This window comes from Kogia breviceps, chromosome 8 (genome assembly GCF_026419965.1).
Source record: "Kogia breviceps isolate mKogBre1 chromosome 8, mKogBre1 haplotype 1, whole genome shotgun sequence".
Lineage (NCBI taxonomy): Eukaryota > Metazoa > Chordata > Mammalia > Artiodactyla > Physeteridae > Kogia > Kogia breviceps.
Window position 1 is genome coordinate 73,336,138 of NC_081317.1, and position 25,204 is coordinate 73,361,341.

Sequence of the window (25,204 nt, forward strand, 5' to 3'; positions counted from 1 at the left end):
GGGTTTATCCCAGTAATGCAAGGATTCTTCAATATACTCAAATCAATCAATGTGATACACCATATTAACAGACTGAAGGAGAAAGACCATATGATCATCTCAATAGATGCAGAAAAAGCTTTGAACAAAATTCAACACCCATTTATGTTAAAAACTCTCCAGAAAGTAGGCATAGAGTGAACTTACCTCAACATAGTAGAGGCCCTGTATGACAAACTGACAGCCAACATAGTTCTCAATGGTGAAAAACTGAAACCATTTCCACTAAGATCAGGAACAAGACAAGGTTGCCCACTCTCACCACTCTTATTCAACATAGCTTTACAAGTTTTAGCCACAGCAATCAGAAGAAAAAGAAATAAGAGGAATCCAAATCGGAACAGAAGTAAAGCTGTCACTGTTTGCAGATGACATGATACTATACATAGAAAATCCTAAAGATGCTAGCAGAAAGCTACTAGAGCTAATCAATGAATTTGGTAAAGTAGCAGGATACAAAATTAATGCACAGAAGTCTCTTGCATTCCTATACACTAATAATGAAAAATCTGAAAGAAAAATTAAGCGAACACTCCCATTTACCACTGCAACTAAAAGAATAAAATACCTAGGAATAAACTTACCTAAGGAGACAAAAGACTTGTATGCAGAAAACTATAAGACACTGATGAAAGAAGTTAAAGATGATACAAACAGCTGGAGAGATATACCGTGTTCTTGGGGAATAGTCAACATTGTGAAAATGACTATACTACCCAAAGCAATCTACAGATTCAATGCAATCCCTATCAAACTACCACTGGCATTTTCACAGAACTAGAACAAAAATTTCACAATTTGTATGGAAACACAAAAACCCCAAATAGCCAGAGTAATCTTAAGAAAAATGGAGCTGGAGGAATCAGGCTCCCTGACTTCAGACTATAGTACAAATCTACACTAATCAAGACAGTATGGTAATGGCACAAAAACAGATATATAGACAAATGGAACAGGATAGAAAGCCCAGAGATAAACCCAGGCACATATGCTCACCTTATCTTTGATAAAGGAGGCAAGAATATACAATGGAGAAGAGACAGCCTCTTCAATAAGTGGTGCTGGGAAAACTGGACAACTACATGTAAAAGAATGAAATTAGAACACTTCCTAACACCACACTCAAAAATAAACTGAAAATGGATTAAAGACCCAAATGTAAGGCCAGACACTATGAAACTCTTAGAGGAAGAACACCCCATGACATAAATCCCAGCAAAATCCTTTCTGAACCACCTCCTAGAGATGAAAATAAAAACAAATGGGACTTAAAAAGCTTTTGCACAGCAAAGGAAACCATAAACAAGACGAAAACCTCCGAATGGGAGAAAATATTTGCAAACAAAGCAGCTGCAGAGCACAGGGAGATCAGCTCAGTGCTTTGTGACCACCTAGAGATGTGGGATAGGGAGGGTGGGAGGGGGACGCAAGAGGGAGGGTATATGGGCTTATATGTATACATATAGCTGATTCACTCTGTTATACAGCAGAAACTAACATAACATTTTAAAGCAATTATACTCCAATAAAGATATTTCAAAAAAAGAAGAAAGCATGGGGTATAACACTGAAATAACCAAGTAATTCCCTGCTCCCTACGTTCATTTGAAGTATATGCGAAAAAAGCATATGTCGTCATAATGATGATTTCACAAGTCAGTTAGTCATCGTTAATGCACTGTAAAGACAACTGTGCTCTAATTTGTTTTTGGCATTTTTTTTAATGTCCTAGACACAAGTGTTATGTTTACATTCTTTTTACAAATGTAGGTAATCAAATCATTGGCTCCACACAGACAACAGCTCACACATCCACCCAACTACCACTATCACAGCAATTAAACAGGACAGATTGGGAGACTGAAGTTGAGTTTAAAACACCACCACAAGTAAAAATAAAATCACACTAACACTCATTTTAGGAGATGAAAAGTTTACTTAGAAATTGCAAACATTTGGCAAAGACAAGACATAAACACTATTTTCCATATTCTACAGAAATACAATAATTTATAGCTGGCTTGGTACATGGTCACATGATAAAAACAAATATAATGGAAAAAAAAAAGGTTCATTCTACTTTTCTGCCACTTATTACAACTTAATAAGTGTACCAGTAAGTGCTGGAGGACAGCTGCATAGGCAAATTAGAATCCGAGGACTGTTTGTTAATACATATTATTGTATTATAACAATAATATAAAAACAAAATAGGTACAGATATACAATTAACATGCTATTTAAGCTATTATTTTGAAGAAACAGGACAATTTAGTGAACACATTGAAAAATGTGTTATTAATAATATGTTATAATCAGCATATCATGGTATTTTACATGCATGGAAATCCTTCCTTAAATAATGCTTGGCAAATTGAAACTGGTTGATGCTACTTCTAGAGAAAATTTTAAAAGAAGACAAAGAAAAAAACGAGTGGACAATTCTGTTCGATGCTTTTCTAAGTATACTAACTAATTTTTAAAGTACCATAATTTTATGCCTACCTCACCATCTCCAATTTAAAGTAAAGCCATACTTTGTATTCTATGAATCTACACTGTCTAGTATAGCAGCACTCATCCACAAGTGGCTTTTTGAGTATTTGAAATGTAGCTAGTCAGAACTGCGATGCACATGAGTGCAGAATACATGCTGAATTTTGAGGACTTACTATGGAGAAAAAAGAAGGTAAAACATCTCTATTTTGTATATTGATTACATACCTAAAAGATAATATTTTTAATATATTGGGTTAATTAAAATATATTATTAAAGTTAATTTTATGTGTTTCTTTTTTTAATGTGGCTACTAGAGAATTTTAAATTACATATGTGGCTCACATTTATTTCCACTGGATAGCACTGATACAGATGGTCTATAGTCATTACATCAGCCTTAGCACTTAGCATCACACTTAAAGCGCTCTGGAGTACTAACTCTCAGAACACCGTAAGCACACTCTGTATGTACGTTATTGCAAAATTTATTTTTATCCCTCTGCAATTATACATTTTAAGTGTAAAAAGAATTCACAAAATATTTAATCGTTAAAAAACGTCAACTAGAATATGGTTAGATCTAAAGGAAATTCAATGCAGACTGTTATGTTGGCGGAAATAGTTTAAGAGTGAAGATAATTAGTATCTTCAGTAAAATAAGTTAGCCAAACTTATCTTTAATGCCCAGGATCTGACCTTGCACCACAGATCATACATGTAACTTGTCCATTTAACCATAACCTACAAGAAAATCTTAAAACAACACTGACTGCAACCTACTTAATTACTCCATTTTCTGGAGAATCTTCAAGCAATATAAAATTAACACACAATGAATTCTAATAGCAGAATATAGTATCTAAGAACTATCCCTTAAAGTCCCTCAGTGTTAAAGTAAGCAACTACCTAGTGTCCAAGAGACTTGGATTGAAACAATTTTTTTAGAAGCTATTTAAAAAAAAAGATCATTGCTCTTTTATCACTTTCTTCCCCTCCTCCTTTTTTAGTTTTTTTGTAGTAGAGGATATAAATATTTGGTATATTCATAATACCTCATCTTTTACTTTGTCCAACTCAAAAACAAGTTAACCTAGTACATACTCCATTATTTTCCTAGGAACAACAAGCACCAAAATACAATACCGACAGTGGTCACCTCAGAAGCCAGCATCATAGCCATGCATCAAGAACCTCGCCAGGAGGCAATGCCTAAATACGCTTGTGCTGCACACACTGCTTCTCACAGCTCAGGTTGGAATGCTTGTTTTTAAACTGTTTAAATCTGTTTGCATTAGGTAAAGTCTGCCAAAAATGCTCTGAAAGCCACAAATTTATAGACTCTGAAACGACTATATTATTCATAAAAATTTCTCCTTCATTTTGAACATGTTCTCAAAAAAACAAGTAGAAGTTATTGAATATAACTTCATACCTTACCATGACTACTTTTAAGACTCTGGAAAGTAACCAAGATTTAGGGAGAAAAAAACAGTACCTATACTAGATAATACTAGAGATACCAACATAGAAATTGATTGCAGAAGACTACAGCAGTTCTCTCTAGAGTTCAGCAGCCTATTAAGACACTTAATCACATTTATGAATGTGCCTTGCACAAAGAGATACTACTTAAACTTTTCACATCTCCTGTCTTCAGACCATTTCTACATAAACAGTATTTTTATTACACGTTACTAACTCCAACCTAAATAAGCCTAATAATTCATGTCAAATGAGAAAAATTTTCAGTTTCAAACATATATTACTCTAAAAATATACTCCTCAATGAAAAGATGACAACAGTCTCCTTTCTGAAAGCTGTTACTCTGATGTTAGATCAATAATCAACTAAATATTTATTGAGCACCTACTATGATTGCATTCAGCCTACACTCATTCTTCAACCAACAAGAAAAAAAAAAACTGCTCCAAATGCAAAATGACATTTGTGAGGGAGGATAACATATTAGCATTTCTAACAGAATGCTGTATGAGTCAACATCTGGACATGTGAAATTGTTCATCCCTATGACACTGAAAAACCTCAAATTTTTTACTGATCGCTTTATAAAGATAAATAAACATTTGAAGTATGCTGCATAGTACTTTGAGGAAAGTGACTACCATACATAAAATTAAGACTGATTCCCTAAGGGTATGGAAGAAAAGTCAAATGTCATGGTTCGTAAGCAACCAAAGACTTACTATAAACAGTTTACAGCAATATCTGGTTAATTCAAGCAAATGGGCACTTGTGTTAGGTTTCCAGCTTTGCTTGAGGGGGCTGGTCTAATAAAGAAAACTGCTTTTAAACAGGAGCACTTCAAGCAAGTATGAAAATAAAAGTCCTTTGGATAAAATTCTTTGTAAAACCAGTATATAAGTTGAAATTCCAAATCTCATTTAAATATATATACATATATGTGAATACACACACATATGTATGCCTTAAAAGTATCTAAATTGCACTTACAATGCTGTACAGCTGTATATCTTTGCCTTGTACGTTTGAACCTGATTATGTATCTTAAGCACAATACTGTATTTCTCCTGAAGCTAAGAACGTGGACAATGATGATAAGACAGAGAGATAAATAAGCTAGTTTTAACTTTCTAGCCTTTAACAATTCTGACCTGTTGAATTCCTACAAGGTGCAAGGCATAATGCAACGTAACGAACGTGTACAAGATCTGACACAAAGCACTCTTTCAGGGAAACTGAAGTTTTAAGAAGCAAAAGAGTTGTCAGTTTGAAAACCAACAGTAATCACTTTCTCAATAGAATTTCTAAAAACTGAGACTGATGTCAACTAAAGCACTCCTACCTCTGCAAAACATGGAAAATAATGCAATACAGAAGTCATTTCTGTAGAAGACACATGTAAGAGAACATTCATAATAGAACCATAGGGACTGAAGCAGTGAGATGAACAATGAGGCAGTCACAGAGCTACTGCACTGGTAGTAGTTTATAAAAAATACTATCTATACTAAAATTTTAAGAGCTAGTAATATACTTAGAATATTTTTGCCTTTTTTTGGCCACTGAATATAAAATTTTGTCCTAAATTTACTAAATCTCTACACCCTGAGAAATAATAACAGATTAATAAAAGAAATGCCAGGGTTAGCTCTGTGGACCATATTATTGTCCAGAAAGCACAAGCTATATATAGCTAATATTCTTGGAAGCACAAGATTTTATCAGCAGAGTAAGCTGCTGCTCTCTCTTTTTTTTTTTTTTTCTTTTAAGTAAAGAGTTGGCTTTACAGTGTTAACATGGCCTAGTGAGAATACAGAAGTCAAAGTTGGGAGCCTGAAGTCCCTACCCCCCAGATTCACAACTGACACAATCGTTTTCTGTTTCCACTATGAACATGACCTACTGCTGTCCGTTAGGAATACATTATTCTACAGTTCTCTGAAAAGCACTTTGGAGTCTTAAGCTATATATTTTAATGAAATTACAGTTAACAATTATTTGCTATCTGGAAATATGGAACTTCTATCCCTCCCCTCTCTATACCCAAATACATAAAAAGCCACATTTTAAATTTCATCTCAGTATTTGCCTCTTTTCCTCCAATATTTGAAAAGATTAAGGTTCAATTTTTCCCCCCACTCAACTATCTTATGTAGGACTAAATTTGGGATGGAGCTCTTAAAAATCCTTAAGATGAGGCAAAGGATTCATTTAGGACAATTGTATGGCGTTTCTTTTAGGGCAGCGTGCCACTGTTTCCCTTTAAACATGGGCTGCACAGGGTTTTTGGCTGATCTTTATGCATATGGCATCCTCTAAATGTGAGGCCTCCAACCCCCAAAACATTAGTTGTCACTAAGAAAGAACTAATTCTTCCTGGGAGGGTGCTTTAAAATGATAACTAATGACATGCAAACCAAAGCATCCTTCCTGCTCTTATCAGTAACTCACTTAAGGATAAAATATTCCATTGGGCCATGCCTAGCAATTGGAATAAATAAAATAATGAGTCAATCAAATGTTTAATAAAATTTTCATCCTTTGTTTTCTACCTAAATGTTAGACTTAAATATAATCTTCTCCCCCAAAAAGAAAGGCACTCGAATGAACACAGTATATACAGTTATTTTTTAAAAGACACTGTGTGATGGTAAGGAGAATTCTCAGGGTTGATTTTTCCTGTTCACTGCCTTTATAACACTGAATTTGCCTATGCTTTCCTGTGCCTCAATGAACTTCTCTAATAAAAAGGAGCACATTACAGAGTATACTCAAGTATACGGAGGTGGCAGCACGTAAAGTGCTAGGGTTTGCACAGTTCTATTTGAGAAATTTATTTAGAAGACAAAAAGTTCAGTTGTTACAATGCTGCTCAAATTTTCTAGCATACTTTAGATATTTTAAAGTTTTAAAATATAATTTTCTAGTAACAAAATAACTAAGCTCACAAAAGCTTTTTGCAAAAACGGAAGTGTTTTCTTACTTCCTTTGATAAACTAAATATTTAGCATCTTCTCTAATACAGGGGAACTAAGGTAGAAATTAGATTGCTGCATAGCAACTGGTAGTTGCATTCCTAAATTATATTTAGCCCTCATGTCAGATACCATCTTGTGCTATTAAGAGAAAAATACTAGGCTGACAATTTGTTTCAAAAATATTAAAAGTTTTTACATACATGTATGTATGTGTCTAAACAAGTATGAATCACATGACCTGAATATATCTAAATGACACAGCCTACCACGATATATGCTTTCCTACAAAATGCCACGTAAAAATCCAAGAACTTTTGTTTTCACATCTTGTGTTACATAAGCCCTTATCTGAAGACTTAAGTGGCTTTGAGTGACCTCCTGTATATTTAATCTGATACATAATAAGGCCTTTAATTTAAATTAGAATTGTACCATAGGAATAAGACATATGACTCAAAAGTCTGGGCCCAGAGTTTTCAAAGAGGTAATAAAATGCTAAAACCTAGAAAAGAAAGGGTTTTGAGTCTAAAATGACTACTCATGCACAGATACAGTTCAACACATCTTTGAAATCAGTTTCCTCAGATACTCCAAGAGTGGCTATGGCTCTATTGGCAAGATCTGCCCTCCAACATCCTAAGTGAATAGAAAGTAGTGTTCTTGCAAATGTTTTTCATTTTTCTATGAATTTTTAATATATATTATAGTACAGTTAATTGATATTATACAGCTGCATTTCTTGGCTGGGATTTAACAAGCATAAACAAAGTAGTTTAATGAAGGAAAAAAATCTAAATTAACTTATTCTATATGCAATAACTCCTCCTAAGTATCATGAAGGCAGAGTACATCATTCATTCACAATCCATTGCTCTATTCCATCAATTTCTCAATCATAACTCACTCTGCATCACTCATGATCGATCTTTCTCATCTTCAATTAATCATTCATAAATTTAATAAATATTTAATGAGTCCTTACAATGTGCAAGGCACACAGAATCTGGGAACACCATGTTACCAAAATAGGTACACTTAAAAAAAACCCGTCAGGTTGGGGAGGGGTAGTGGTAGAGATATTTACAGATCTTATTGCTTTTTTGCTTGTCAGTAGTATTCTTGATCCACAGGATGACCTACAATTCTTCCAGTGAAAGATGGATGAAATTTGTGTCAATCTAAATCATCTTTTCCTTTAACAATGACATAATTTATAGAAAAATAAGTGAAGACTAATGAGTTCCTAAAAATAGACACATCCTTTCCACTGCATGAGCTCATTCAGTCCAAGAGATAATATCACGCTACAGCTAGTGAGTTTAGATGTCAACCACTTAGGGAAAAAATACAACCATCCAGGGCAATACTAGGTTTTTCAGTGAATGAACACTTGAAAACTGCAAATTTTAGAAATAAAGCAGCACACAAAAGTCAGATATAAACAGTATCCTTTGGATATTTGTATTTTTACTCCCTACTTAAAGCTATTAGGAAGACAGGAGACGAAGATATATTAAAGGACTGCATGGCTTCATGTAAGGGTGGGTTAAGAGATAAAACACATGAAGGCAGTTAACATCAAAGAAGGGCAAGAGACTCTGTGGAAGGTATAAAAAGATGTGGAGCATTATCAAATTTAGCTGATGCTTCACAGAGGACTGTCTGTATTCATGTCTTGACACTCTCACATCAAAGCATAAGAAGCCCTACTACTTGGGATACTAAAAATGATGCTTGGAAGAACGGTAATACTGATTGAGGCCAGAATTTGGCAACATATATTAGTGGAATGTACTGAATCTTCCATGCCATCTGTGTATAGTCTGCCCCCCAAGCCCCAAAGGTGCTAAAAATCATAAATTAATAGTTTTATCCATAGAGGTCTAGGTGGACCTTGAGGTATTTGAATCAAAATATACTTTGTACACAAAGGGTCACAGAACTATGCTCATAATGCCAATCTTTTTCTCACCTAAATACTATAAAAAGCTAAAAAAGGGTAATTTTTGCCCTAAGAGAGAAGGGCAGGCAGCTTCTGTCTACAAGGACCAGTCTAGACAATTTTTTTGGTGTTCTTAAGTCTCACTTGACAATTTGCCACTCAACAAAATCATGATGTACAAGTAAAGGACCTATTCTTTTCCCTTAAAGGAATGCTCCTCACTCAAGTCCAGACTCTGTAACAGTGGTATAGGAGAGGTCTGCTTTTCCCTACATCTGTCTTCTCACCCTACAGGTGACCTAGCATATAAAGAGGAAAACAGGCAAAGCATAGTGGTCACACTTGTTTCTGCCACTATTACATTTCAAACACACACAGGATAATAGACATCTTCCATCATTAGGGGAACTTTTAGAGGGGCAGTTCATATTCATATTTTGTGAGTGTGTGTGTGTATGTGTACATGTGTTTAATGGGGTATGGAATTAACTGGAAACAGAGAGGAGAATATGTTTAGTACACATCCATGAAATACAACAGATAAGGAAAAATATACAAAAGTGGAGATGACAAAAAAATGGATTGGGAAAATAAAGAGAAAGTGTGTGGAAAGAAGAAATGCAAAGCATTCTTTCATATTAAGACATTAGACATTACCTGGCACTTTCCCCACACCTGCCTCACCTACCTGAAAAACCCAGCCCTTATATTGAAAAGATAAGATACAGCTCAAATGTGGATACTTTGGTACCTTGTCCCTGATAAATTTAGTATCAAAGTTTTTTAATTGTTTTATTTTTTAAAATAAAGACTGAAGAACTAACCTTCAAAACTATTCATCCCCCCTGGCTTTTGCCAGTAAACTTTTAATAATCACTTCACAAAAACTTTATAGTTTATCCAGTGTATCCTTAATAACTTAAATTTTAAAAAGGAAGATCTTTAATGGACACATTTCTATGCATAAGCCTCCCATTTTTCATGGTGAATGTGGAGGAAAATAAGTAGTAATAACTAAAAACAGCATTCTAGGTTTTTTTAAAATTGATTTTAATTGAGGTAAAAACAACCTATCAAAGCTAGTAGTAAAAATAATTTTCCACTACAATTACATAAACTCTTAAAATTAGTTTTTTAAAAAATAACCATTTTTTAAATGGACTATATTGGAAGCATGTTGTTCATATAAATTCCAATACTTCTGACTTTGGTTATGTTGGTCTATGACTTTAGTAGAACATACTAGAGAAAGAGAAATGGTGTGTATTTTCACACATCCATCCATCTGGCCATCTGATTCTCAAAACAACAATTAGATCAAGTAATTTTGAATTTGTATTGTTCTTAAGCTAAACTACAACATAAACTTTTAATGAAAAAAAAAAAAAAAAAAACTAGCCTATGCAGCAACCACACTGAGGTGGGTTGAGGTGTGTGTGAACCAATCTGGAGAACCAAATGAAAAAAGCCTCAAGTATAGGAATATAAAGGATGAGAAGTTTAAAAGAAAAAAATTAAGACTCACTGTTCAGCAGGAAGGAACTACACAATTATTTTATCCCCAAAGGAATGCCAGTTCTTAACAAAATAAATAAAATGAAAGATTTACTATGGACTTTTAACCTAAAGATGAAGCACATATAGTTAGACAATAATAGCAAACAGTTCATGCAACTATGTAAGTAAGAAAGGAAAGCAATATTGCACTAAAAGGGGAACCTTGCAGGACTAATCCACCTCTTTCATTGACTCAGTGTAACCAGCCATTTCCTGTATGCATTGGCAAACCTGGCCTGTTCCACGTTCCGGCACGTGGACAATACTTGATCGATGAACCTGTGCTCCATTTCCAGGCCCAGGGAGTCTGGAGCAGGGGTCCGCTTCAGGCGTTTGGTTTCCTGGGAATAGCCTTGCTTGCTAGAGTCACTGAGTCCATCCACCTCCATTGCCTGAGATGTGTGTGGTCCTGCTGCGATGAGGTTCAAGTCACTCAAAGTCCCCCCTGGGCTGTCTGCAGGTGACAACTGCACCACGCTGTGAGGAAACCTACCATTTAAGTGATGCTGAAGGTAGAAAACATGCCGCCTGTGAAAGAGGAGGGGAAGGAAGATAATAGAAAAAGAAAAATCACATCACAAAGTCAAGCTTTTCAGAAAAAAACAAAAAAGTTGATAATTTTAAAACATACAGTACTCAATTCAGTGCCCCCTTCGTAACCCAGAGCTCTCTGGGGGAAGGAGGAAGAATAGTTAAGATGTAGTCTCTGGGTATTTGGACAGAGCCTCACAAACCCAGATTACTGGTTTCTGAGAAAGACTACTACCCTGAAGGTGTTTAAAAAACATTGACTGAGATGATGACAATCACTTGGAGTTATTACACCTTGTTACTATAATATGAAACTAGAAAGGGTCTTAGCTCAATCTCTGCTATAAATTAAAATATAAAACAAAACCCCAAATTAACCTCATTGATATCCTAAAAGACAAGTGATTTTCAGAAACAAGAGAAATAGCTCCTCTAGAGGGTTAGTGTATGGCCTCTATCCAATACTTTCTTTAATAAGAACAGAACTTCTGTGGTTGGACTTATTATCTTAGAAACCCTCTGAATTCTCCCCTAAATCCAGCACTATACTCTTATTAAACACTGACATGCAGTAGGGATGTGCTGGGCTCTGAGAAAAGTATGTTAAAAGACACAGTTCCTATTCTTCCTCTAAGGAGAGTTCTCCTGCCCTTAGAATCATCTGGAGTTATTTGTTAAAAATAAAGATAAAAAAAAAAAAAAAAAAAAAAAAAAAAAAAAAAAATGAAGATCCATGTGCCTAATTTCCAAAAATTGTGACTCAAAGGGGTGCACATCTCTGTACAAAATAAGGTAAACTACCTTAGGTAGTTTCTTGGTGGTTATACTTCATCATTCATATTAACAACTCTAAGCCCTTAAAAGAGAATTCTATTCATTTTCCCAGCTTATTTGGGAGCAGACAAAGGAGCATATAACACCCATTTTACAGAGGACAAATCTTAAAAGGGCTGATAAGCTGCTTAAGGGCACTGAATCAGTAGAAAACTAACATAATTTATTCCTGTAATAGACAGGTCATCCCAACTGTCTCTTCTCCCCACTCCAAACTCCAAGTAATCTTTATATAAACAAAGAATGTTTCTGTTCTAATGATCTAGCTCTCTCTCAAACACAAATATAATTTTTAATGAGTCTTGTTATTAATGTGTCTAAATATAAAACAGCAATAAAAAATCTGTAACAGCAAAACATGCAAGTCAAGATCTATCTTCTCTCCTAAAAATGTGGAATAAAAATGTTTTGTTTTTAAGGGAAAAAGAAAATTCTGTATTTATGAAGATGCCAAAGAGGGGGACTGTCTTCCATCTTCTAATATATCTTCCAAATATATTTAGACTGGAAAAAGGGAACAAATCATATTTAACTTAAAAAATACACAAATATTTTAAATGCCTACCTCCTGCCTAACACAGGCAACTCTTTTGTCTACAAACAGAATCCTGTAACTTGAAGTAAAATCTGTAGATATAATGCCAGAGATGGCTCCAACTAAATGATAATCCAAAATAAATCAATCGGGGGGTTCCCATACCTGGATTTCATTTCAACATGAAAAGCTCAGTCAAAGGTTCTTAAAACTCAAGTTATGAGGTTGCTAACCCTCTTTCACTCCTTCCTAATAATCCTGATTCACTCCCAAAGTACATTTTACTTTAAAAAAGCAAAAAGTGTCAAGAGATTATACTTAAGGTAAATTAATCTGCAGGCCATCACAGTTGAGAAGAACAATAAAAATGCGTAACTATTCTCAGGGTCTAATCAATGGTCTCAGCCCTGACTGTGCATCAAATTTACCTGTTAGGGTTTTTTCTTTATATTTTAAAAAACAGATGACAGCACTCCATCCCAGATATGCTAAGTATCAGGATCTCCAAAGAGGAAGTCCAGAAACTTTCTTTAGTTTGAAAGTAACACACCTTTTCTGTGGCGCAGTCAAAGATGACCACCACCATCTTGAGCCGTTGGCAAAGATCTGCATGAGGAACTTCATATTGATCATGACCATGAGGAGGAGTATATGGTAACACAAACTCCTCTGAAGCACTCAGGCAAAGTTCCACAATCAGATTACCATATATATACCCAAGTGTAGGTATGAGTCAGATGTAAAACCTTCTGTAGCTCTCATAAGGACACACACAGTTTTATGCAGGAAACAGATCTTCCCTTCTTACCTATGACACCAAAGGGTTTCATGTCCTGGGTAGGAATCAATAAGATCAGTGCTGAATTCAACTTCTTCTTCTAGAAGATGGGGAAGATTTATCCTTGATTCCTCTGCTGAAGCCACTGCTTCTTCATCTTTTGGAAGAACTACAGCTGGCTCACTTCTCAAGGTATTTTGCTCCAATATAGAACCATCTGTCACAGTTTGGCTAACCAAAGACTTTAATAAAAACTGGCGGTAGTGAAATCCACTGTGGTCTGAAACATGCATGGACGCCCAGTGTTTAGTAGAAGATAGTTCATCAAGAAGAATCTTGTAGGAAGAAAAAAGGGAAGTGAAATGAGGAACTGCCAGAGGTTTCACTCTCTCCATTAATGCTTTGGATTTCTCTTTTGATTCATTTCTTGTTTTGACAACGCCATTCCTACCAATATTTTGTATATAATGTCCAACACAGTGTTGTCATTTAGTGGAAGCTTGCACTTAGTTGAAGCTCAGTAAATTCTAATTTTCCCTTTCTTTTATAAAGTAATTGATTTTTTTTTTTTACTACCGCAGAATTTAAGGACCTTTCCCTAGACTTTGATCACATTCTGATTGGCACACACATAGAAAAGCCAGATTCTAAAATAATGATAGACATTTGGGTGTTCATTTTCAAGTAATGCTTATATTGAAGGGAAAATATAAATTCAGAGATCACTTTGATGGAATACTTTCTTTTGCATTTAATGAATCTGTATTATACCTAACTTACTATTTGTTCAACAATAGACTCAATGTAATTATTTCTTCTTCACTGTAAGTGTCATCAGGGCAGAGACCATGTCTGTTTTGTTCACTACTTAATTCTAAGGGCTTACTGCAAAAACATGATGCAAGAATAACACAAATTTTCAAGTGCTCATGACTTTCACTGTCTCAAACTTACTTAACATCAATGATAAATGGCTTTTTTAAGTAGGTAAGACAAAATTCAGCAGTGAATTCTTCAAATCTGCAAACTAAAGAATTTCAGATGGAATGATAAAAAGATAAGCAGCATTTATGAAAAAATAAGAGTGGGATTGCTGGATCATATGGTAGTTCTATTTTTAGTTCCTTGAGGAACCTCCATACTGTTTTCCATAGTGTCTACACCAATTTACATCCCCACCAACAGTGTACTAGGGTTCCCTTTTTCCTACATCCTTGCCGACATTTGTTATTTTTGATGATAAACTTTTTTTTTTTTTGCGGTACGCGGGCCTCTTACTGTTGTGGCCTCTCCCGTTGCAGAGCACAGGCTCCGGACGTGCAGGCTCAGCAGCCATGGCTCATGGGCCTAGCCGCTCCGCGGCATGTGGGATCTTCCCGGACCCGGGCACGAACCCGTGTCCCCTGCATCGGCAGGCGGACTCTCAACCACTGCGCCACCAGGGAAGCCCTGATGATAAACTTTTTGATTACAGCCACTCTGAGAGGAGAGAGGTGGTTTTGATTTGCCTATCTCTGATGATTATAATTTCAAAACATTTTCATCATCTCCAAAACAACCCCTATTCCTATTAGGAGTCCTCTAATTCCCCATTCCCCCAATCCTCTGGCACCTACTAATCTGCTTTGCTTATTCTGAATATGTCATATAAATGGAATACTACTTTCAATCAGCATAATGTTTTCAAGGTTCACCATGTTATAGTATTTATCAGAACTTCATTATTTTTATGGCTGAATAACATACCACTGTATGGATATACCATATTTTGTTTTTCTATTCCTCAGATACTGGACATTTGGGGTATTACTTTTTGGGGGGCTTTTATGAGTAATGCTGCTATGAACATTCTCATACACGCTTTGGTATGAACATATGCTTTCAATATTTTTGGATATATACCTAGCAGTGGAATTGTAAGGTCATATATGGTATTTCTATGTTTAATTTTTTGACGAAATGCCAAACTTTTCCCCACTGGCTGCACTATTTCACATTCCTACCACCAATGTATAAGGGTTCCAATTTCTCTACATCCTTGTCAACACTTGTTATTGTCTTTTTTATTTTAGTCATCCTAGTTGTGTGAAATGGTGTCTCATTGTGGTTTTGGTTGGCATTTCCCCAGTGGTTAATGATGTTGAACATCTTTTCATGTCTTTCTTGGCCATTTGTATATCTTTTTTGGAGAAATGACCCTATGTGCTTTTTCAGGTGACACACGATATCAGCTTTCAGTTGGCTAGTAGTAATGAACTCTGTTCAACTGTGACTGTTTCCTTCCACCCCACCCTCAAAAATTAGACTATTTGAAAATTTTACTTCAGTATATGTCCATTGAAACACACAAACATCACAGGGAAAAAAATAGAAAATTAAAACCTCTCATAATTCCACTCCCTAGCACTGGTAAACATTCTTTATTCTATAACCTTTTTTTTTTTCCTGACTAGAAAATGCATGCTTATAGAAAATATAAGAAAATATAACTGTAACAGCACTGTGTTTGTGTGTATAAATATCTGTTGAGCATTTACAATATGCCAGGTACTGTTCTAAACACATTAAATATCATTCAATGCTAATAACATACAAAAAAAAATTGTAGTAGGCCCATCTCTTATTAGTTTTATATCCTTAACCTATAATGAACATTTTTCTTTAAATAATCTTCTAGAATATAATTTCTAGTAGCAATAAAATATTCCACTTTGTGATGGAGTGTAATGTAACCAACCCCTTGTTACTAGAGGATTAGACTGTTTCCAGTTTTTCACTATTATAAACGGTATTTTTATATACCAAACTCCCATATTTAATATAATAGCCAGTGTTTACTGATCAATTAGTATGAGCACTTGTGATAGCCACGTTATGTAGAGTCTCCCACTTAATTTACATCACTTGATGAGGTAGGAATTATCATCATCCCCAATTTACAGATGAGGAAACTGAAGGTTAGAGAGGCTAAGAAATGTTCTTAAAGCCACACAGCAAATTGGTGGGAGAGTCAAGATTCAAATTACGTCTGTATCACCACTGAGTGGAGCCTTTAATCACTATATCATACTGTATCTCCCATTTTTTCTTTAGGATGAATTCCTAGAAGCAGAATTGCCAGATTTGAGAAAACACACATTTTGGGGGGTAACGTCTGGTAAATGCTGCCATGTTGCCCTTTGGTAAGATTATACCAATTTCTACAATGCTTGTTTTTATACCCTTATCAGTGCTGAATATCAGCACTTAAAAAAATCATTTTCAGTTTTCTAAGTAAAAAAATGCCACTCAGTTCATATGTATTTTTTTTTTTTTTTTTTTTTTTGCGGTATGCGGGCCTCTCACTGTTGTGGCCTCTCCCGTTGCGGAGCACAGGCTCCGGACGCGCAGGCCCAGCGGCCATGGCTCACGGGCTTAGTTGCTCCGCGGCATGTGGGATCTTCCTGGACCAGGGCACGAACCCGTGTCTCCTGCATCGGCAGGCGGATTCTCAACCACTGCGCCACCAGGGAAGCCCAGTTCATATGTATTTTTAAGCTGCTCTAGACAACTGGTACTTTTGTGATTACTTCCTCTAACAGGCAAAGCATAGTACATGATCTGCTAGCTGGGCCCAATCAATGGCTTACAGAACAGAAAGGGGATTTTGTAAATTCAGCACTCTTCACTGAGAGTGAGAGACAGTGGCAGTGGTGACAGGAAGAGTGCCAAGTCCCCCCAAGGGCAGAGGAGGGCAGACTGACAACATGTGAGGCTAGCAGTGGACCAGGGCAGATAAGTCAACACATTACTAACGAGTTGTCATCTTCAACAATGGACGGTATCAAGGAACCAAGAATTTCACCTTGGCCTCATGTTTCTGATTTATGGGAATGTCACTTTAAAAGGTTCACATAAAGGCAGGAAAGTTTCCAAAGACCTCTCAGCTTACCTGGACTCTGCCTTCCTTTATCCTCAACCATCCTCTTACCTCTTTCTACCTCCCACAGGATACCAAGTTGTAGAGCAGAGATGACTGGTTTTAAAGCACTCCATATCCCTCACAACCCACCAGATAACTTGAATTCATTCCTCCGGACACCCCCACAGTGTAGCATCCCTCCCTCTGGCAGCTGTTTCCAATGAGCCCAGTCTGGATGAGGAGCCATTTCTGTGATCCCACTGTACCCAGAGATTCCCTCAGTTCCTGCAAGTGTCACACTGCTTTGTAACTAACTGTCGGTATGTGTTTCTTCAACTAGATTTTTCAATTTGTTGAGAGCAAGCTTTTTGTCTTTATGCCTCACCCAGTGTATACAACAATGTCTGGGAATGATAGGGTTTCACTACTTTTTCATGAATGAATTGCAGAGTTGACCTAGCAAATTGGTAGGCAAGTTTCATCTAAGTTTTCTATCTATGGGGAGCAGAGAAAGGAACTAAAATTTAGTGAGCCTCTATTAGGTGCCCAGTACTTTATACACATTAACAGAAGTAATTCTCACAGTAATCCACTGAGACAGACAGTAGAGCCCCTATCCTATCTTACAGATGAAAACATTAAAGCCTTACTTTACACACACAGCTAACAGGGCCAGAATCTGAACTCAGGTTAATGTGATTCTGTCTTTTCTCTATCCACTCCATTAGGTAGCCTCCCCTCCTGAAATACAAAACTGGAGGGAAGGGCTTCTCTTCCAGAACTGTTGGCTTAAAATCCCTCAGAAGTGAAAGCTCTCCTATTTATCCTGGAGGAATCTCTGGCTAGGACACAGAAAGGGGAGAGCGGACCTGAAGGGAGACATAGGAAGGGGGTGGTGAGTAAAAATTAGAGAATGCTTCACCATTAATCTGAAAGCAGCACATGAGACATTCTGACCCCTTTAAATTGTCTCAAGCCTGGGAAGCTTTTAGAAGAGTACCTTAGATTCTTAAGGCACTGATACCACAAGAAATGAAGAAAAAATAGAGAAGCTGTAGTATGTAAGAAGGAGCACAAGGATACCTGGCTCTCATTCTGATGAATAATAAATGATACAACCGTGGCTAAGTCCAAGCCATTAAAATTCTATGGAAACTTCCATCTCCTCATTTCTAAACTAAAAGGATTAGGCTGTGACAGTTCTCAACCTGGCTCTGCATCCAAATAACCCCCTGAGCCTGTGAAAAATACTGATCTCTAAATCCTACCTTCATTTCAATTCAGTAGGCCTGGGGTGGGACATAGGAATTCTCAGGTAATTTATAGACTCAGCCAAGTTTGGGAACACCTGGGTGAGATCTTCTGTTCCCTCCCCAGCAGAGGAGATTGTGAAAAGGCAGCCAGCTGATTTAGCACTTTAAGTCACAAAAGACTACCAAGAAAGAACAATTTCAGTTCTATAAGGTTTAATAATCTCTTCCTGTCTTAGGGCAAAATGAGTTATGCTCAGTCTTCCTTACTGCTTAAACCTGCTTTGTTCTACCAATGGACTAGCCTTAAGAGTGTCAAAACCGTGCTGGTGAGGAATGCAAACTTTTAAAAAAAAATTACCAGGGTTTCTCGGGAGGTATCAGCTCTTACAATCCTCTCCGGCCTACTGGGTCATTTGTTCCTCTACTTCTCTCTTTTAAAGCTCCTCTGAGAAGGAACTACTATATACTACCAGAAGATTTAAATGGCAGGCAGGGAGTATGCTTAGGGACATAGAATAACAGCCCTACCTTGACATCTAGCTTGGCCAGGTGCTGTAAAACCCAGATGCGATGGGACCAGGCATTATAGTTGCTTGGGTATCTCCCTGCTGCTTCACCACAGACCTCCATCTCTTCTCGTATTAGTTGCTGTGTCCTTTCTGCAGGAATTATTCCCAAGTTTCCTTTGGTCACAAAGGAAGGCAAGGAGGTTTCCTGAATTAGCTGTTGTAGCACCCATCGCCTGTTAAGGTAACATGTGGGAAAGAAATGAGGAAAGAAAATAAACCACTGAGGAAAACAACCAGAGTTTTCTTTATTCTCAATTTAATTTCCATTCATAGACAATGCAAAATAATGCCCAGTTTTCAAACTTTTTTGGGGGGTGGTTGTTTTTGTTTTTAAAGACATAATTAATTTGAGCAGCACGGATATGGGTGGTGGCGGGGAATAAAGGACAAAGATTAAACAAAAAGCTTTCTGAAATGTTAACATCTGTCAAAAAGAGAATGTCATCAGTTCCAAAATGACAACTTCAAAACTTCATTTGGCCAGGAAATGTAAAGGCAACGTGTGTGTGTGTGTGTGTGTGTGTGTGTGTGTGTGTGTGTGTGGTGGTACTGTGTGTGTGGGAGGGGTGATATTAATTAATGGCTGGTAGATACTCAAGAGGAGCATAGTTCACTTTTATTTATTTATTTATTTTTAAAGATTTTTAAAATGTGGACCATTTTTGAAGTCTTTATTGGGTTTGTTACAATATTGCTTCTATTTTATGTTTTAGTGTTTTGGCTGGTGAGGCATGTGGGATCTTAGTTCCCTGACCAGGGATTGAACCCACACCCCCTGCATTGGAAGGAGAAGTCTTAACCACTGGGACACCAGGGAACTCCCGGTTCACTTTTCATTATATGTGCATGCCTCATCCAACGTGTATTTGTTTGTTTGCAAACAAGAAGCTGTATTAAGCTTTCATGAAGCAAAATTTCTACATTATAGCATAGAATCTGGAAGGAACCAAATACAATATTAGTTAAACCACCAAGGAGGTTTTAAAATGTCTTTATCCACAGATTTTCCCCTTGTCTATTTAAAATTTTCACTAGCATACATTTAAATGAAAAGCACTAAAAAAGTGTCTCTACCACTTAATGTCTTCAGGTTTTACAAATATTTTCTCACAAAAAAGCATTCTTTTTAGATTAAAAATTTCCAACCCAGGTACAGAAAATTGAGTAAGAAAACTCATTTTGTCATTTGCAAATAATAGGAGTTATTTTTAACAACCAAAACTTGCTTTATAAAATAATAAACAAGCCAATAAATTGATGGCTGCATATTTAATAATTCCCTTCCCCTGCCACCACCCCTTTCCTAACCTCTATGCACACAATCATATACCTCTCTGTAGTCTGCTATCCCTATTTCTAGTAGGGAGAAAATACAGCTAACTATATCATTTGGAAGTAGCTGCTCTGCAAGGCTAGCCAAAGGCAAGATTACAGTTAAGATACCTTAAACTGACTTTAAGATCCTAAAAATACTCAGGATGTAAGAAAAGTTATAAGGGGCTTAAGAAACTAAGAACAGATTTCTTCAGAGATTCTCCTCACTGACCCCAACCAGTAAGCCCACACCATCTCATTTTAGTCAAAAGAGAGTAGTTACATGGGGTCCAAGAGTAAGATGCTTCCAGATAGCCAGGATTTTGAAAAGAGTTCTTACATGCACTTTGGATATCTGCTTCAGGCCTTTAACCTAAAAATATTCTTTGCATTTATGGTCTTAGCAACTTTAGTTCAGCCCACACACCATTCACCTCAGTTGCCCTTATTTGGTTAATTTTAATAACCATAACCATCATCACGACCATCTTTACCAGGAACACACTTGAATGAATTAAATCCAAGTTTAATAAAACTCAAGTTGCTCATTACAGTTGAATATCTAAATGCAATTTCCATGATTGCTTCAGATAGTTAATAATAATAGCTAAAATTTACTGAGTATTTCATATATGCCAGGAACTGTGGTAGTGTTTACATGCATTATCTCATGTAAACTCATCCATTAACTCTGAGATAGGTATAATTATTATTCCCATTTTACAAATGATAAAACCAAAGCTTGAAGAGGTTAAACAATTTCTGAAGATCACGTAAATATAAAGTGATGGCATCTAGACTTAAATGTATATATAATTTGACTTTAGCATTCATACTCTGAATCACTGTGTGACCTGCTTCACATTGCGGTTTTTTGTTTTTTTTTTTTCTTAAATTTCTCCAGACATTCTAAATCCTAAGAAAGAATCCTACGGTGTAAATTAACCAAACCTGTGAATCCATGTTTCTGGACTCTTTGGAAACTTAGTTAAGGCCAGTTTTCCCAGATGTAAGTCCTTAATTGGATTTAAAGTGCCAGAGAGGATCAGCTCTTTTCTGTAAAAGAAAAATAAAAAGAACCATTACTTTGTCTTTCTACAGAAACATACTGCATGACTATTAATATAACCTCATTGTGAAGGAAATTTCCAAGAATAAAAAAAAGAAAACATAAAACTCTCATAAATGTCCCACAGTAATCAAGAATGTATTCTCATAATCTTGAAATAACAAATTAAAAAAACAGAAACAGAAGCTCTTAAATCAACAGTGGAACTTTAGTTATCTATTTGGTAGAAGGCAAAGGGGTTTCTGGCTTGTATCATTTCCAAAACTTACAAGACCTGACATCAGTATCTGTAGGGCAGATCCAATACAAGTCAAGAATTGTAGCTTCCTAAGTAGGACTTGATATGGTCTAGTTTGTTACCAAAAAACACACATACACCAACAAACACACTGGACTGAGATGTAGGAAAAAAAATCGTTTATTCAATAACTACCCTAACAAAATTATTATTATTATTTTTGAATTTTCCCTTCTACCTTTCCTCATATGCATATGTATTTTAAAATAGAATTTTATATTCTGCTCTTGTATCTTAAGAATTACCCCACAGTTCTATATAATCTTTAAAATGAACATTTTAAATGGTCAAAGAGTTTTCATTCAGTAGCTATACTGTAATTTAATGACCTTTCCTCCTATAATTAGACATCTTAGGTTGCTTCCAAGTTTTTGCTATTCTAAAAGAATTGTGAAACAAAAATCTTTGTGCTTATAACTTCTTTTGTTTGTACTACTACTTAGGATAAGTTTCCAAAAGACATATTACCAGGTGAAATACCTGGATGGTTCTTGATACACTAGACCATTCCTTTTTGAAATATAAACAGAGGTAAAAGGAATATGAGCTTTTTGTTGTTGTTTTAAAACTGTTCAAAGCTTCAGTGCAACTATAAAGTATGTCATGCAAGAGAGTTCCACCTATTTCTCAGGTTACTCTAAGTTTAGAATGAATTTCTCAGATAAGTTTTTAATAATAAGCTCTGATATTACTGATTACAATCCTATTTTTCAATTTATCTACTGTTTTATAATAAAATTAGGTCACTTGCTAGTTTTTATTAACTTTAAAATGTCTTTCCTGTGGTAGGGCTGATCATTCATTTTAGAGATGTTAATCTCAACAAAACCAGAGCCCAGCTCATGTGTCTCAACTACTTAGATGGATTTAGTTCCTAAATACCACAATACATTTTCTTTCCAACAGCAATGTACTATTTCTAAAATTTTATTTGATAAGGAAAATAAATTCCTTTTTAATGAAAATACTATATAGTGATAATAAATACTTGCATTTTACAATCAATTTTATTTCAGGTCAGTAACTTCACTCTGTAAAATAATCTGAAGTGATACCAAGGTTTATGGCTGCTTTAAAAAATGATTTATTGACTATTTTTCTTTCAATATGCAGGAAATCTATGTCATTAAAATAATATTTTAATGCAATAGCCAGTTACTTCTGCAGTTCTAGATCCCTTCTCTTCTGAAATCAGTAACGTTTTGTTCATACAATAAGTCAGGATACCTGTAGTGTAAAAGAAGGCAAAATATTGCTCTATGTAATTTAAACTACTTTGTAGAGCACTTGTTTCTCAAAGTACGGTCCCTAACTGCAACATCATCATCATTTGGAACTTGTGAGAAATATAGATTCTTAAGTCTCACCCCAGACCCACTGAATCAAAAACTCCAGTGGGGCAAAGCAATGTGTTTTAACAAGCCCTCCAGGGCACACTAGAGTTTAAAAACCAATACTGTAGGGAATTTTTTGTATTAAGCCAAATTTTCATTTACTGTATTTAAAACCTCTCTATTTATCTCCTTATTGCCTACCTATACTCCCATATATGTCTATATATAAGGGGAGATAAAATTTTCTTCAGAAAAGAGGAAGTTACCTTACAACTGAATCTTTACAAAGTTTCTTAAATAAGGGCCATCTCTTAATCTCTTTATTTTGAACAACAAAGTCATATTTGTGAAGATATCTTAGTCTGAAACAACCTCAATCAATGGTACATATGGATGCTTAAAAAGATCATCTGCAGTTTGTTGTAAAGGAAAAACTAACACACTATTGTAAAACAATTATACTCCAATAAAGATGTTAAAAAAAAATAAATAAAATAAAATTCTTAGGAATTTAAACATTCATAAAGAGCACATATTAACTTCAAACCTCAAAAAAAAAAAAAAAGATCATCTGATAGAATCATTAAAAAAGGTAGCAAAATTTTACTATCAATTTAATAAACATTCCTGGGGAAGGACTGAACATTGTAGGCACTGGATCATTAGAAAGCAAGTTTTTAAAAGATCACTTGAAAAAGAAATATGGTTAAGTGGTTAAGTTATGGCTATCATATAACCTAGAGATCCAACAAAAAACCACCTGCTTTAATATATTCAAGTAGGAATCTCGTCTGAGATAAAACTTCCAGTCACACATGGATTTGGAAAGTGCTATATCTGAAACAACTAAAATGTAAGTAAACACGATGTGCTCTGGAAAACTGTGCTAGATAACTCAAAAAATAGTTCTCGTGATGACAAAGTCACTGATGTCAATAAGCCATGAGGAGTTTGAACTGTCTAATGAAATGTGAGAGCAAAATGAAGAATTTATAAATTAAAATATTTCAGGTAACATGTTCTTTTAAAGGTGTGTAACTAAACTGAAAAATTATATATCCTAAGAAATTTGCTTATTTCATGTAATTACCTTAAAGTTTACATGATGATATTAGCCTAAAAAAATCTTTTTTTTTGGACTGCTACTGAGGAAATGGAATATTGTCTTAAATTTGAGGTGACTTTATTTTCTGGCATACTGAATAAGTTGGGCTTCTATATTCATCCTAAAAGCCTTAGGTGGTGGTCCATTGTTAACAGATGAAGAAGGCATGAAGTGAGGGTCATCAAATAAAAATGGAAAAAACTAATTAGGAAAGGACAAGGCATCTGTGTCATTTGGGATAGAGAGCAGGGTGGTAAGAAACAGTGCTATGCTACACATGCAACCTTGTTATGGGATTAAATTACGTGAGGGCTGACTTTTTTTTAAATGTGAGAGAAGGGAGGAGACTAAAGAAGCTTTAAGAAATAATAAAAAGTAGAATGATAAAAAGGAATGAGGTTTCTCACATAGCAGATTTTTCAAACAATAAGTTACTCCTTTAAAATTTTTGCTATACATTGCACTAATTAAACAGTATATGAAAAACCTCATTACTTTCCCTTGAAGACTATAGTTCATCACTATGAAAATCAGCTAGTGTTGGTTAAAACACACCCACAGGAGCCTCCAGGCTACTACTACATAGTACTTAGTACTACTACTAAGGTTAAGTAGTGTGTTTTCTTCCTCTATATGAGTTCCTATGCTTTTATATTTCTGCAAAGTTTATCTTATTTTATAAAGTTTTTATGTCTTCTCTACCATCTCAAACTATGGCTTCTCCCTGCTGTCACTCTATCCAAAATTTGTAGGAGACCAGGGGCCATGTGTATCATGTCCATGGCTAAATCTCAACTGGCTAGCCTCAGTACTTGGCATATAGTAAATACTGAATAAACATATGCCACCGTTTTTTCACCCCTTAATCTTCAGTTATTTTGTGTGAAATAACAATAATGATAATAATAAAAGTCACTCTTATAAAAACTACCATTTATTGAACACTTCTCCTGAATCGGGCAGTGTGTTAAGTGAATTACATATATTTTCTACTTCAATTCTCACAAAGATCCTGATTATGTTAAATAATATGAAACTGCCAATATTCAATTTTTTTTTGTTTTTTAAAAAGAAACCTTTTATTTTAGAATTGTTTTAAATTTACAGAAAAGTTCTTAAGAATAGTACAGAGAATTTCTGTATGGCCTGTACCCTGTTTCTCTTATTATTAACATCTTATATTA

At 35.4% G+C, this 25,204-nt stretch overlaps 1 protein-coding gene across 2 annotated transcripts in view; it reads right to left on the reverse strand.

The window, feature by feature from the left end:
• Positions 1 to 3,197: 3,197 nt before the first annotated feature.
• PTAR1 (protein prenyltransferase alpha subunit repeat containing 1) overlaps positions 3,198 to 25,204 on the reverse strand; it is a 46,993-nt gene continuing 24,986 nt past the window's right edge. The window contains exons 4-7 of one of the 2 annotated variants that reach the window (XM_059072735.2): positions 21,166 to 21,270; positions 18,860 to 19,073; positions 13,208 to 13,512; positions 3,198 to 11,027 (exon numbers count right to left, since the gene is read on the reverse strand). In XM_059072735.2, the coding sequence (XP_058928718.1) occupies positions 10,685 to 11,027; positions 13,208 to 13,512; positions 18,860 to 19,073; positions 21,166 to 21,270 (967 nt within the window). In that variant the 3' untranslated portion in view covers positions 3,198 to 10,684. The remainder of the gene's footprint in view (positions 11,028 to 13,207; positions 13,513 to 18,859; positions 19,074 to 21,165; positions 21,271 to 25,204) is intronic. The other variant, XM_067039555.1, reaches the window with a different exon arrangement.